This window comes from Alligator sinensis, unplaced genomic scaffold, assembly GCF_000455745.1.
Source record: "Alligator sinensis unplaced genomic scaffold, ASM45574v1 scaffold19_1, whole genome shotgun sequence".
NCBI lineage: Eukaryota > Metazoa > Chordata > Crocodylia > Alligatoridae > Alligator > Alligator sinensis.
The window spans coordinates 3,275,120-3,288,885 of NW_005841916.1; the positions used below are offsets into that span (position 1 = coordinate 3,275,120).

General features: G+C 42.6%; 1 protein-coding gene across 2 annotated transcripts in view; it reads right to left on the minus strand.

Annotated features, from left to right (window-relative positions):
• Positions 1-2,993: 2,993 nt before the first annotated feature.
• The window catches only part of ARL6 (ADP ribosylation factor like GTPase 6), a 43,943-nt gene continuing 33,170 nt past the window's right edge, over positions 2,994-13,766 (minus strand). For both annotated transcript variants that reach the window (XM_006018897.3, XM_014517590.2), the window contains exons 7-8: positions 11,639-11,694; positions 2,994-3,742 (exon numbers count right to left, since the gene is read on the minus strand). In XM_006018897.3, coding sequence (XP_006018959.2) covers positions 3,717-3,742; positions 11,639-11,694 — 82 coding nt within the window. In that variant the 3' untranslated portion in view covers positions 2,994-3,716. The remainder of the gene's footprint in view (positions 3,743-11,638; positions 11,695-13,766) is intronic.

Consider the following 13,766-nt stretch of genomic DNA (forward strand, 5'->3'; position numbering starts at 1 on the left):
ATGGGTGTGGTCAGGCCCGGAGAAGTGGGTAGGGGTGTGGTCAGGCCCGGGGGGGCGGCTTTACTGAGAGGGCCCCGGGGGGGGTAGCGCTTTACTGAGAGGGCCCTGAGAGACGGCACGGAGAGAGAGACAGGGCTGTGGAGAGCCCAAGTGCCAGAGAGGGCACGGAGATAGAAAGAGACCAAACAACATCTATTTCAGCTGCGAGGCTTGGGGCGTGGTAAAAGGGGTGGTTGGAGCCACACATAGCCCACAAGGCTAGGGTGCCCCGAAGCACCCATTTGCGGGACAAGACCCACAAGGGGTCCAGGAATCCATGAGGCCAGAGGTGACAGCGAACCGTGTCCAAGGAGACGTAAGGCAGCCTCCCTAATATACTGGAACATCATAGACCTGGTGGGCGAGAATCTGAGGGTGCCCTTGAGCCAACTTGGCACAGAAAGGGGGCTTTGAGGAGATCACGGCCCTCCTGCAGGACCCTGCCGTGACAGTAATGTTAACATGGTTTTGACAGCAATTAAAGTCTGATAGGCCACCAACCTTTTAGAGAACAGCCCATAACAGCATTTTGCATGAACACAAGGGAAAGTCTGGTGTGCTTTTTTTGGCCCTTATACAAAATTCTGCTCCGTTATGGCAGTGTACGTCAAGAGCAATTCTGCTGACTTCAGTATAATTATTACACCCGTGCAACAAAGAATAGACTATTGTTTCTTACTACTCACTCACTGGATCCCATAAGTTTTCAGCTAGCTCGGATACGACATACCTTCAACTGCCTGTTCCACTAAACCACATGAAGAGTTAACCCTCATGGAAATTAATTTAATTTACTGGCCAGTGCCCAAGACAATTATATTTCTAAGAAGTATTAATGCATTTAACAGTTTATTTTCTTCTAAAATAATCAACCAAAGACCTATCAATATTTCTATACCATTTTATAGAAATAAAACGGTATAAAAATGTCATCCCTTTTTACATTAAAACAAGGGAATCTGCAGTCTTTGTACATGTGTTTTAGATTTATGATAGAAACTAAACTCCAGACAAAATATCCCACAGCTTGCAACTGTGTTTATTTATTTTATCCTAACTTATTAAAATCTTTCACTTCATATCAGTGACATTTTCTAGAAAATAAAGTTATCAGTAAACATTATACAAACCTGTTTTTAGACCATGTGTAAAGAAAATTTATCATGAATATGGATAAATGCAATATGTCAAAAGGCAGTCAGTAAAAACAACAGCTTGGATAAAAAGATTAACTCTCTCTCTCTCTCTCTATATATATATATATATGTGTGTATATGTATTTACACACACACATACAGATCCCTCCTGTCTTTAGTACAGTAGAATCCTGAGACAGACAGAATTCTAGAATATTGGGAAAAAAATATGACAGAACCTCAAAAAAAGTCAACTTAATACTCTGCTTCAGAACCATCCCATAGTGCCATTGCCTTTTCTTAAACTTCTGCAGTTCATAGCTAAAGTGCCAGGACAAAGGAATCAAACGTGTATGCTTGGGATGTTACCAAATAGGTTCCTAGTCAGGTAATGGAATCCCCAATCTTTCTCTCCTCTTTCCTACTGAGAGATGATAAAACATACTGAAAGAAAAAAGCTTTTCAGAAAGTGCTGCTGAGGAAACTTCTGCATCCACACAAAGTTATATAAGAATGAGGAACAAAGCAAATACAGTTCATCAGTCCATTGAAGACCGTGAACAAGAGGCAAACTGTACCAAGGAAATGAAACTGTGATCAGTTACCTTCCTTTGAGACTTTGGGAGTTTGGGGAGGAGGACAGCAGTTTCAAGCAGGATGAGCAGCAGATTCCCATGAAAGAAAATGCAAGTCCAATTCCATATAGTAAACTTCAGCACTTTAAGGAGTCATAATTCAAGAGGGGAACATCAAGATTCAAACTCAGATACATTGTTTTCTTGCTTTAAAATGTATTCTGTTAAATCTTTTTATATGGTATCTTAAATAGTGATAACACAAAGTGGTAAGAAATGCATGGCTCTAAAACTTCAGCCTATCAATTATATTAAACACTAATTAATTTAAGAAAATGACATTTCTTCAATTATGTTTCCCTTGAGACTTTTGCTTTGCAGTTATCTGAATGCAAAACATTCACCAAAAATTTCTGTTACATATAACTAAGAATAGGAAATGCCGGGAACAAAATACTGTCAAACTAATATTATATTTCTGATCAAGACATTTTCTGCTTTTTACTTTGGAGTTAGCACAGGTGAAGGAAACAACAATTAGTAATATCTGATACCACGGAAACAGGCACATAAAGATTCAACAAAGGGAAAATCAGGAATAATTATTAAATTTGTCTCCTAACAAGGATGTTTATATATAAATATCTAGGTTCCTCTAGCAAACAGGTTGAGCTAGGATTAGCTGCCAAATAACCATTTAACTGAAAGTATGTGAAAGCAATTACATTGTAGCATGAGGTCTCCTTGGTCAAAACATTTCTCCTAAGGGTGGCTTCTCATCTCCCAAGGAAGCATGCTTTCAGTTAGTTTGCACATTGTTTTGAATATACAAGGAAACAAAATCGGTAAGAGCTCCATACTGTAGCTCTTTCTTTGCTCACCCATTTACTCCATTAACAAATATGGTCACCTTCTCATTTTTGGAAATTTTGTTTCTTGAACAGATAAACTACAGGTACTATGAAACTAAGCTCTTAGGTGTGAGCAGGGTAACAAACTACTATGTGAGGCGTCTTTTTATTATGCAAGCTTACTGAGAAGAAGTTTGCAAACAATGAAAGATAAGATACCAGGATAGCATTTAAAGATTTATATGGCAATATAAAACAGGATAATATACTAGTGGATTAGCCCATGGTAGTATCCATGATATCCTTAGAAGATAAAGCGATGTTCCAAATGAACTTAACATTAACTAAAAATTCTTCATCATCTAAAGGTCATCCCTAAATACACTGCCATTTAAAATAAAACATAAAATACACAGTACGTCTTGTCTTTATTAATAGAACCTTGTACATGGTGATCATAATTCACAAACATAATACATTTCAATATAATCAGTTAGTTAAACATCTGAAATCATTTTATAACAAAACACATTCCACATATTAACCTGCATATCTCAAATTTAAAAGACAGGTTATAGATAACCTGCAAATAATACATGGATATTTTAAAAGCCTAAAACAGATCTAGTCAACTCATTGAACAAGATTTGCAGAAACGGCTAGTGATTATGGGTACCCATAACAACACCTAATGATTTTCAAAATGTGCTCGCCTATCATCTGGAAAGAAAACATTTTTTCAAAGGTGTCTCAAGTCAAGCACTGAAAGAAAGAAAAAAAGGAGGCACCTAAAAAGTCATGAGTCACCTTTGAATACCAGGATATCTGGATTATATAAAATTTTAAGCAGCTAATATAATAAATAACTGCAGACACTTATTATTTATTAACATTCATTTTAACATTCTCTCTAGTTGCAACACATATGTGGGTGTGGTGATACATTTTCTAAAACACTTACTGTTTGTGGGCCCTGGAAAAGATAATAGAAGGGAACAACAGAATGCAATACATTTAGCTAATTACTTTTCTTTATTTTAAGTCTTCCTTTCCAAGAGGCTTGCACATCTACTTCCAAAAAAAGTGTAAGAAGTGGTGTAATACATCTTAGCTTCTCACGTCTTCAGGGCTTGGATCTGGTCTGGTAACATAAAGAGAGTCATTTTTATATTAAAAATAGACTTGTTCAAAGTGAAAATGGCACCCAAGAAGAGCTAATCTAATTTTGGATGACAAAACTTGATCGATATACTTTTTGCTGTAGTTATAATCACAGGAAAAATTCACTCCTATTTCATAGATATCTTTCTAATCAAGTAGTTTCCCAACTGCTGCCAGCTAAACAGAAAGAATTACCACAAACACTGTTCTTTTTTTCTTCTTTTCAGACCTGATGGGGCAGCACGGTTCAAAATAACAACTTGAAACTCACAAATGCGTTTTCCAGCTCCTACTATACTCATGTTTTGGAACTGTCAGTTGGGGCTTAGAAGGGTTTAGTTCCTAACAGCTTCTAAAGCAGGGGTGGGCAGTTATTTTGGGCAGAGGGCTGCTTACTGAGTTCTGGCAAGCCATCGAGGGTCACGTGACAGGCAGCCCAGGGCAGATTAATATTAATTTTCCAAATTTTTTAGGGGCCCTGCGGGGCGGATAGAATGGCCTGGCGGGCCACATCCGGCCCCCAGGCCGCATTTTGCCCACCCCGTTCTAAAGGTATGTCTACATTGCATAATGCAATGCCATGCAGATACACCTGAGTTGTGAACACACTATTGTATGCTGGAGTCCACACAGTGCAAGTCAGTGCTGTGCAGATATACACAAGCCAACTCTGCAAGCATTAGCCCTAGACCCAGAAGCAGTATAGCCACATTACGTTTAATGCTGCGACTAAGAAAATATGGCTTATTTCTAAATAGGGCTTATTCTGACAGCTGGAATATTGTGTGCCAAAACTAGCATGTTCAGAGATAACTTGACACTCTTTGCACAAGGCTGTCGTGTATTGTATAGTCACACTCTGATAGACTCACGTTCATTCTGGCAGACTCATTACTCTGGAAATGAAAGTGTTCTCTGCTCTGCCAACTTTATTTCATAAAACAGTATTGTCTGAATGCCACATGTTAGCCACCTCTCAAAAAGCATACTTATTTAGTTTATGGAGAAATACAGTATGGATGACAGTTAAACTAAAACCATTCTTTTTAAGAACAAGATAATATTCTTAATATTCAAGCACTTCTGAATGAGTGCTATGATATCTTCAGCTTTCTTGCATGCATACCAGCCTTTGGCTTCTTTACTATTCATTCCATCCACGAAGAGCACACATCAACTGCAGATGCTTCCTCAGCCCGACAAAGGGTACCTGTGCCTGAAAGCTCGCAAAGAAGAATTTTTCCAACTATCTGAGTTGGTCTAATAAAAATATATCTGATTTACCCGAAGAACCTTGTCTGCCTTGTTCTCAGACCAACATGGATATGGCCTATACCTCTGTAGATCTGAGACATCTCACCCCTGTAGAATCAGGAGTTGCCCTTTGTGACAGAATTTAGGAGAAGAGGAGGGAACTTATGGGAAAACATCAGACACCCATCCTGAGAAACCCTGTGTTGTGAGTTAGGTGTATCATCCCCACTGTGATGTTAATATTTTAGTGAGTTGCCTTTTTCCCAAAATGCGAATGAACATGGATAAGCAGTTCCTTTGTTCACTGAGTTTTGGTAGTACAGATGTAATTAATTAGAAAATACACGGAGATGAACAACCAAAAAACTTTCTTTCACTAGTCAGCAGACAGGATTCTGAATAGAAGAAATACTCTGCTATTCAGTTAATGCATAAGACAGCATAATGTATAATGAATAAAATAGCACCTTATTAAAACAATTCTTTCCTGAAGTTTGAATTAAGATAATTTAGTTTAGCTGTACTTGACTTTGGATCACTACTGACATCTAGTGGCTTGCAAGAAGCAGAACACTAAAACATAAAGTAATTGCACCAGTTCGTATAAAAGGCCTTGTAAAAATATTGTCATCATATTGTTGGTCAAGTTCAAACCCATCATTCAAGTTCTGTTACTAAAGTGACTAACCCTAATTTCAGTAGCAAGGAAAATTAGTGATTTTACGAAGTGAATGGTTGAATTTATTCCTGTTTGTTTAATAGTACAATAGCACTCAATATGCAAGGCACTACCTAAATACACAAGAATACAGAATCTCCACACCAACCAAAAATTGCATGCAATATAAAACTAATATCTATTTAATTGTAAGAAACGTGTACAGACTAAGATTGATATAATGCAGGATTGTCAAACTGCATTATATCCAGCCTGTGAGAGGCTAGTCTGCAGGCTGGATCAGACCCACTGACCAGCCCTGTGCACCACATGCAGTGCATACACCCTGGACTGTTCCTTCCTGCTGCATGCATACCGGCTCCAGTCCTGGCTCTGAGTGTTGTGCATGATGTGTAGTCTGGGGTGTGCGCTGCATGCAGTACCTGCGCCACTTCAACCCTGCATGCTGAATACAGTGCACAGGGCCATTCTGTGGGCCCAATCCATACTGGCCCCAGATCTAGCATGCAGGGATGGTCCAGAGTGGTCACTGCATGCTAGATCTGGGGCCATGTGTCCCAGCTCAGCCCCATGTTCCACATGCAGTGTGTGCACCAGATCCAGCAGAGCAGCAGACAGGCACATGCTGCATGTGGCACATGGGGCTAGTCCAAGACCCACAGGCAGTATGGTCGGATGTATGATAGGGCTCTGTGGGTGCATCTTTGCCACCCCTGATATAATGCAAATATAACAAACTGTCTCTAGCTCTTTACCTAGCTCTACAACAGAAACAAAGGACATCTCATTAACATATGTCGGAGCAGACTCAATTAATCGAATCTGCTGTGAGTCTGCTGGAGTGTGCTAATTAGCTTGCTCCAGCAGCCTCCGCATCACATATGTTCAGCATCCCTGTTTCAAAATGGCGGCAGGGGCACTTTAAATAAATCTTGTTGAACAAGCTTTAGCTAAAGTGCATCCGCTACCATTTTGAAGTGCAGGACACAACATACATTTGACACTGCAAGCGCTTTAATTAGAGCAGCTCTCTGAGAGCTGCTTTAATTAATCCTTCTCCTCCCCCTTCACCCTGGAGCAGCTGTATAGACACCCAAAGGTAGTGTAAATGTTTAACTTAATTCCATGTGGAAAAAACACCATTTAACAGTTCAGGTGCTTCACATCTTCAAAGCACAGATCAAACAGAGCCCCCTCAGCAGTAGGTACTTTAGGATCTATCACACAGATGGGGAAATAGACAGGTTCATGACTTGCTTGGGGTTATATAATAAAATCAGTCATAGGAGCTGGGTTAAAAGAACACTATCAATTACATAAAAAATTTAGACCAAAATGTCTATGTAGTTACTTGTACACTTCACATTATTTTAACTGAAAGATTCAACAACATTTTTATTTTTTCATGTTTTAGTGAGCAAGTTCCTTTCACTGTTTACCTTGTAAGGTTAGGATAAGATTACACATCAGAGTTTGCAAGTGGTAATTCTAAGGAACGTTAGTCAGTGTTAAGGTTAACCAGTGCTAGCGATCAGCCATACATTTGGGGCTAATACCATCTCCAATGTGCACTGCTCAGACCTGCCACCAGAAGGCTGGCGAGTGAGGGTGTAGCTAGGGCAGGGGTGGGCAAAATACAACCCGATGGGCTGGATCCAGTCCACCAGGCAATTTCATCTGGCCTGTGGGGAGGCACCCACCAATTAATTGTATCCAGCCCAGCCTGTGGCTTCCCTGGCTATGTTATGCATAGGGACAAGCCCTGCCTACTCCCACTGGGGCAGTGTACTGTACTCCCACCCTAGCCCATGGGAGGGGCCCGGTCCTGGCTCCAGCCCCAGGCTCAGCCACTGTATATAGCTTCTGGGCAGAGCTGTTGCTCCTGCCTAAAAAACTGCTTGGATCCCCCTGCCTCCAGCAGCTCCACTTACTGTCCCTGATGCAGCACTCTGGGCAGCAAGCAGGGAAGCATCAGCAGGCAGGGGGAAGCTGTATCTGGGCAGGAGTATGGGGCCAGCGCCAAGGCCAAAAGGAGCCCAAAGCCCTGGGGTGGGGGCTGGTGCTGGCAGGAGTGCGGGGCTGGGGCATGGTGGGGCAGCGGGAGCATGGACCCCAGGTTGGCGAGAGCACAGGGCCAGCCTAGCTCCATTGCATGGGGCTCCCTCTGGCTCATGTGCAGAGCCCAGGACTTGGCTGGGGCAGCAGGGACCAGGGCCAGCTCCATCGCATGCGGCTGCCAGCTAAGTCCAGAGAGCTGCACGTGAGCTGCAGGGAGCCCTGCGTGATACAGCTGGGCTGGCCTGGCCCCACTCCCTGCTGCCACATGCAGCTCCCGGGACTTGGACAGAGTCAGACACCACCAAAGGACTCTGTCTGCCATGGGACATAAGTACCCCAAGGGTGTGCCACCTGCTGCAGGAACTATGCGCCGGGGGGGCATGTGGGAAAGGGCCCCAACACCAACACCCACACCACACCATACCCACACACACACACACTAACCCCCCTCACACACACCCACATCTCCCACAACCACCCCCACACACCCCACACTCCCCTTCACCCCCACAAACCCCACACACTTACCCACACTCTACTCCACACACTCCCACATTCTCCTTGACATACCCTCCCCCACAAACCTATACTCCCCAACAAACTCTCCCCCAACACACCCTGAACCACACCCCACACACTCCTCCACACATACAAAATACAAGGGTAAGACTTTATTTTGTGCTATTATGCAATCACCTCAATATACGCTACACAAGCACACATAATCAGAACAAAAATATTTTTTGAAATAAAATTAAAGTATGCTATCATAGATGTTTTATTTTTAGTATATCATTTTTTTTCCAGTTCCAAGATGGCAAACCCCCCTCCCAAAAGAGGTGTTTCTGGGGGCAAGGAGAGGGACTTCCAGTGGCAAAGGTGAGGAGTGGGACTTTCAGGCACAAGATGTTGACCAGGGGACGGATCACCTGTCATGGGGCGGGGCTACCCTTGCAGCCCTTGACAGCTCAGCAAAACTTATTAAGCGGCCCTCCAGCCAAATAATTACCCACCCCTGGGATAGGGGCTGCACCTCTGCTCTATGCCTGCCCTGCTCATCGGCTCTCAAGCCACAGTATAGCTTGAAAGGGAGGGAAGGGCCCCCCTGTGCTGCTGGGATAATTCTCTAACCTCCCCAATCACCCCACTGCCTCCATCAGTCCCCAGATCCCCCTCTCTGTCCTTGGATAGACCTCGACACCCCAAATTGGCCCCTCCACCTCCAGATTGCTGCCCTGACACCCTAAGAGCACTGGTGGCACCAGTGAGGGAGGGGTCCCTCTCCCTGCTTGCTCCTAGGCTCCCTGAAGCCTGTGCCACCACTACACACCTGGCTCCAGCCCCCACCAGCCGCTGAAGCTGCCTGGCAGCTTCTTGCTCCCCTGACCCCAGTTCTCTCCTTCAGTGGGGGGCCGGGCAGGAGCTGATCCAGGTGCACAGAGGCAGCATGGTCTGCAGGAACTCCAGGAGCAAGCAGGGAAGATAAACCATCCCACTGGCACTTCCGCCACTCTCATGCTGATCACGGTGGCATAGCAGTAATCTGGGAGAGGAGGGGCTGATGAGGTAGAGAGAGGTCAGTTGGGGTGTCAGGACAGCAATCTACGGGTGGAGGGGGTGATTTGGGAGTTGGGCAATTCGGGGGGCAGATGCCTGGCAGATCCTCACCCACCCACTCCCTGCTTCCCTCTACCCCTTCCAATTCTGCCCCCCTCACCCCTTCCTTATGCCCCCCTCCCCTAGCCCCTTCACCAGTTTTCCCTGCCTCTCCTTTCACTCTATCCCCATGCATGCATTGCCTGTCTGTTCCCAGCTGTCAGTCCAGGGCCACAGAATCCTGGATCTAGTCCACCATGGAACAAAGCCACCTGGGAAACAAAGAGGACTGCAAATTGGTGGTTTTATCTCACGTGAACACTCAGATGTTAATGTAACTCACGTTACATAGCCCAGCTTCCTGGTCTGAAGTGGCAAAACTTTAAGATGCTTTAAGGGCACTTAGTACTAGTTTATGAGCCTTAACATGCGGTCATTCATGTTTTAAGTGCTCTTAACATGATCTGATTGTAATGTGTAATCTCACCCTTAATTTCTCAAGTGGTTTATTTGAGCCCTTCTTAAACCAACAAGAAGAATACAATATTTTAATTAAGACAGAAAAACATGCAGAAAAACTAGCAGACTCAGGGCCAGGTAAAGTTTTTTCACTTTTTGTTTTTGGAAATTGTCTAGATTTCAAATGGGAAAAGTCATTTTAAAACTTGGGGTTGCTCACATTTTTGGCCTGGAATTTCTTAAAGGCCTCTCCAGATGTGCAGGTAAAAGTGTGATGGAATCCAAGCAATCATGCTTCCTGCCATGCTACATGGGTATAGCAGGAGGTGTGATTGTGGGATCATGTTATCAGACCCTGTCATTCCTTACTGCTGGTGCAGGGGGAGCCAGGGACTGTGATCCCAGGCTCCCTCTGCACTGGTAAGTAGCAAGCTCCCATAGCTTACTGCCCCACCAGATATAGGCTCCCAGCTTCAAGAGCACATGGTGCACCCCCATGGCTGGTAGCCCTGATCAGTTGATGGGCCTCTCATTAAGTCTTATGCTGGTTAATTACATCTTAAATCTAACATGTGGCAGGGGCCTAAAATAAACACAAGAAGAAAAGGGCTAAAATGTCTTAAGCTTTCCTTTATATAACAGCATGGGACACTCTAGGGTGCATTTAAAATATACACATTTTATCATTTTCACCCCTCCCAAATACTGGCAAAAGATGGGCTATTCTATACACACCTAATCTGGATCCTACAGTCAAGACCCTTATTGCCTTCTGTGGGAAGAAGAACTATCCCTAAAAGTCATCTAAAACATGGCTGTTCAAATTCTAAGCAGCCGAGGACCATACAACCTGCAGGCTGCATCAGTGGGGGCCTTACGTGCCCTGCACCAGAGCAAGCCACAGGTTACATGGGAAGCATGCAGCATGGGCATCTCCTGGTGAACCATGTGCCCACATGAGCTGTACCCAATGCTGCTGCACTGAGTACTCACCCAAACCTAACCTCACCCTCCAATTTCCATGCTGTGCTGTGCTGCCACCTGGGGTGGTGGTGGGCAGCAGAAGCTCAGGGGGGGAAGGGCAGCCCAGAGACTCTGGCTGCTGTTGCAACCAAAACAAGGGGTGTGGGAGCAGCAGCCAGACATGAACCTGGGGGCCACAACTTAACCCTGCTTGGGCCACATGTGGCCCCTGGGTCGCCAGTTGGATAGCCCTGACCTAAAATGTTGTAATGTAACAAGAGAATGATACCGTGATGCAATTTGGAAATAATTAGTGGCAGAAGTATTATAACATTGCTCTGCAGTATGGGTTCCCACTCTTTTAAGAGTCTTTCACAAATTTTTCAGCCTGTTTATTTACCATTTAAAACACAAGACACTAAAACATGAGGAAAATGTGAATTGGAGCATAACAAAGTAATTGGGAAAATAAATTAAATTATCATGTGTAATAAACAAGATTCAAGAGCACCTTGTATTATTATTGTCAGGAAAACATTTTTAAACCATCCAATACTATTTCCAGTAGTACACATTCAAGTTTAGCAATTCTCTTTTGAAGGAAAATGTTTTCTCTAATTTAACATCTGTTTTAAAAAAAGGAAAGCTCTCTGCCACAATGATTCCACTGAAGAAACTGGTAACTTAAAAAAAGAAAAAAAAACAAACAGGGGAAAATATCTAGTTTAGCAGGTACTCACTGTGTAATTTGATCTGACAGCAGAAATGGACAGAAACAAAGCAAATGAAATAATGAAAGAAAACTTAAAAAATGAAAACAAAAATCTAATAGGAAAGGAAATGAAGTGACAGTGTAATGTGACCTACCTTGGAGCCAATCTACACCTTCCTGTAATCCTTCGCCTTTCAGAGCATCACTAGCACTAAAAAGAGGGAAAGTACTGAAAAACACTGGTTTGTATAAAAGTCATCATTACATCTAAAATTTGCAAGCTATGTAATAAATAGCAGAATACTTCTAAAAGCAGCATTAGCCAATGTCAGGCACAATACACTTAAAAACAGATTTGGGTTAACTTCCCTGTGTAGGCACAGTGTTCTAGAATTCAATAATTTCCTCTTAACTATTCCACCTTCAAAACAGAGGAATTATTCCAGAATATGATCACAGGTAGTCTGTGGATGCTATTAGAGGGGAGTTATCTAAAATAGATAACTTATACCAGGTATCTACAGCCAAATAACTATTCTGGGATAGGTACGTTAGGATATTATCCTCTCCAGACAAGGGGACAATAAATTAATGCATTTCTGATAAATATTGTAAAAATTATGATGTTACATTTCCCCATGCAGCTCCAATACAGAGGAAATGTTGGGGTTGAAAAAGTTGTGCGTGCTATATGGTTTGTGCATCCATATGGTTTCTCAGGAACCATATGGTTAGTGTATAGGTTAATATATTACTCGGGCTATGCTGGAACTATATACAACTATCCACAGAATCCAGGAGCCATAGGTAGCTCCTTATCTACCCAGTGCATCAGAAAGGGGGCATAAAATTATAACAGCACAGAATTCATAAAACCATCTTCAGCAGAATTTGGCAAATGGTCAAAATTATTTTTGATTTCATGAAAACTTCAAAAGTAGAGGAGAGCTAACAACACGTGAAGCGGAGGTATATTTTTAAATATGCACAGTAATTATTAAATTAATTAGGCAAAATTATTTTCTGGTGAAGTACTGAGGAGAAAGTATTAAAGAGCATACACAAATCACAATGAAGATTTACTGAAAGTTGCAGCTTTAAAGTAAAGAAAAGAAACAAGAAACAGTGAATAGCTGTCTGTTTCACAGTGAGAAACAAAAGCAATTTAATTTCCTTCTGACAAGATCTGGGCATCAGACTTTTGTCCTTTCCAAAAACCTCTCCAGATATTATATAACATAGTGAACCAAAACTGAGTAACTGAATGTGCTCATGGCTAAAGTTAAAAATACTGTAGAATTTTAAAATAAATAATCTGAAAATATGTTCTTTGAACTGTTTTTGTTATACTACTTATTTATAGTGTGAAACTTTTGGTAGAGTGGAAGAAATGGTGGTACCTCTTGAAACTCTCATGGATTTAACTGAAGGTTAGGTTCAGTGAATACCAAGTTCAATACCCATCTCTCATAACTGCTATGAACAAATGGGAAACTATTCTTGGTTAAAAAAAGGTTAAGATGATCATTTTCTAAATAATTTAAGCCTTTATTTAAAGAAAAGTTCCTAGCTCTTACTAAAAAGAAAACTTCCAGAAAATGAACTGATGCAATGTTATGCACTTTAACCTACACACAAACGGTCCACTTTCTTTTCTGATATCAGCAGTCTGCAAAAGTACCCACAGAGTATAATTAAATAATATTCTAATCAGTTTTGCTGTCAATGTCCCGAATCCCAGGCATAATATCACCAGTGATGTTGATGAGTACCCTTGAAACTTTTATATGTTTTTTTATACTTTGGGAACAGCTTTGTATGTTTTGAAAAAGTATTTTATCTAACCAAGGGCATAGAGTAGGTTGTTTAGGCTGGGGGAGATCGCTTGTTGCCTAGTTGCTTAATTGCTGGCCTTGCTAGAAGGAAAGGCTATATCAGCGAGGTCCCTGGGGGGGGTTGGAAGGGGGGTTACTTGCTGGGCTTGCTGCACAATTTACCACATCAGCAAATTCAACCTGTCACGTAGCTATATAAGGCTGATGCCCACTTGGGGGGGTGTGCTTGCTTTGCGAACGATTGCCAAGCACCGCTTTTTGCGCAGAAATAAAGTTTAAGTTGGATCCTCCACCCCTTTGTGTTTATTGGCAGAAGCGCACCGGGCACGTACCCACTGTCCTTTGGGGACAACAATTTCTGGCAACCCAGATGGGACCCTAGCTGACTGCCTTGCCCGGTCCACCTCTTTGACTCCGGCAACAACTGTGGACAGCGCAAGCGCCAGGC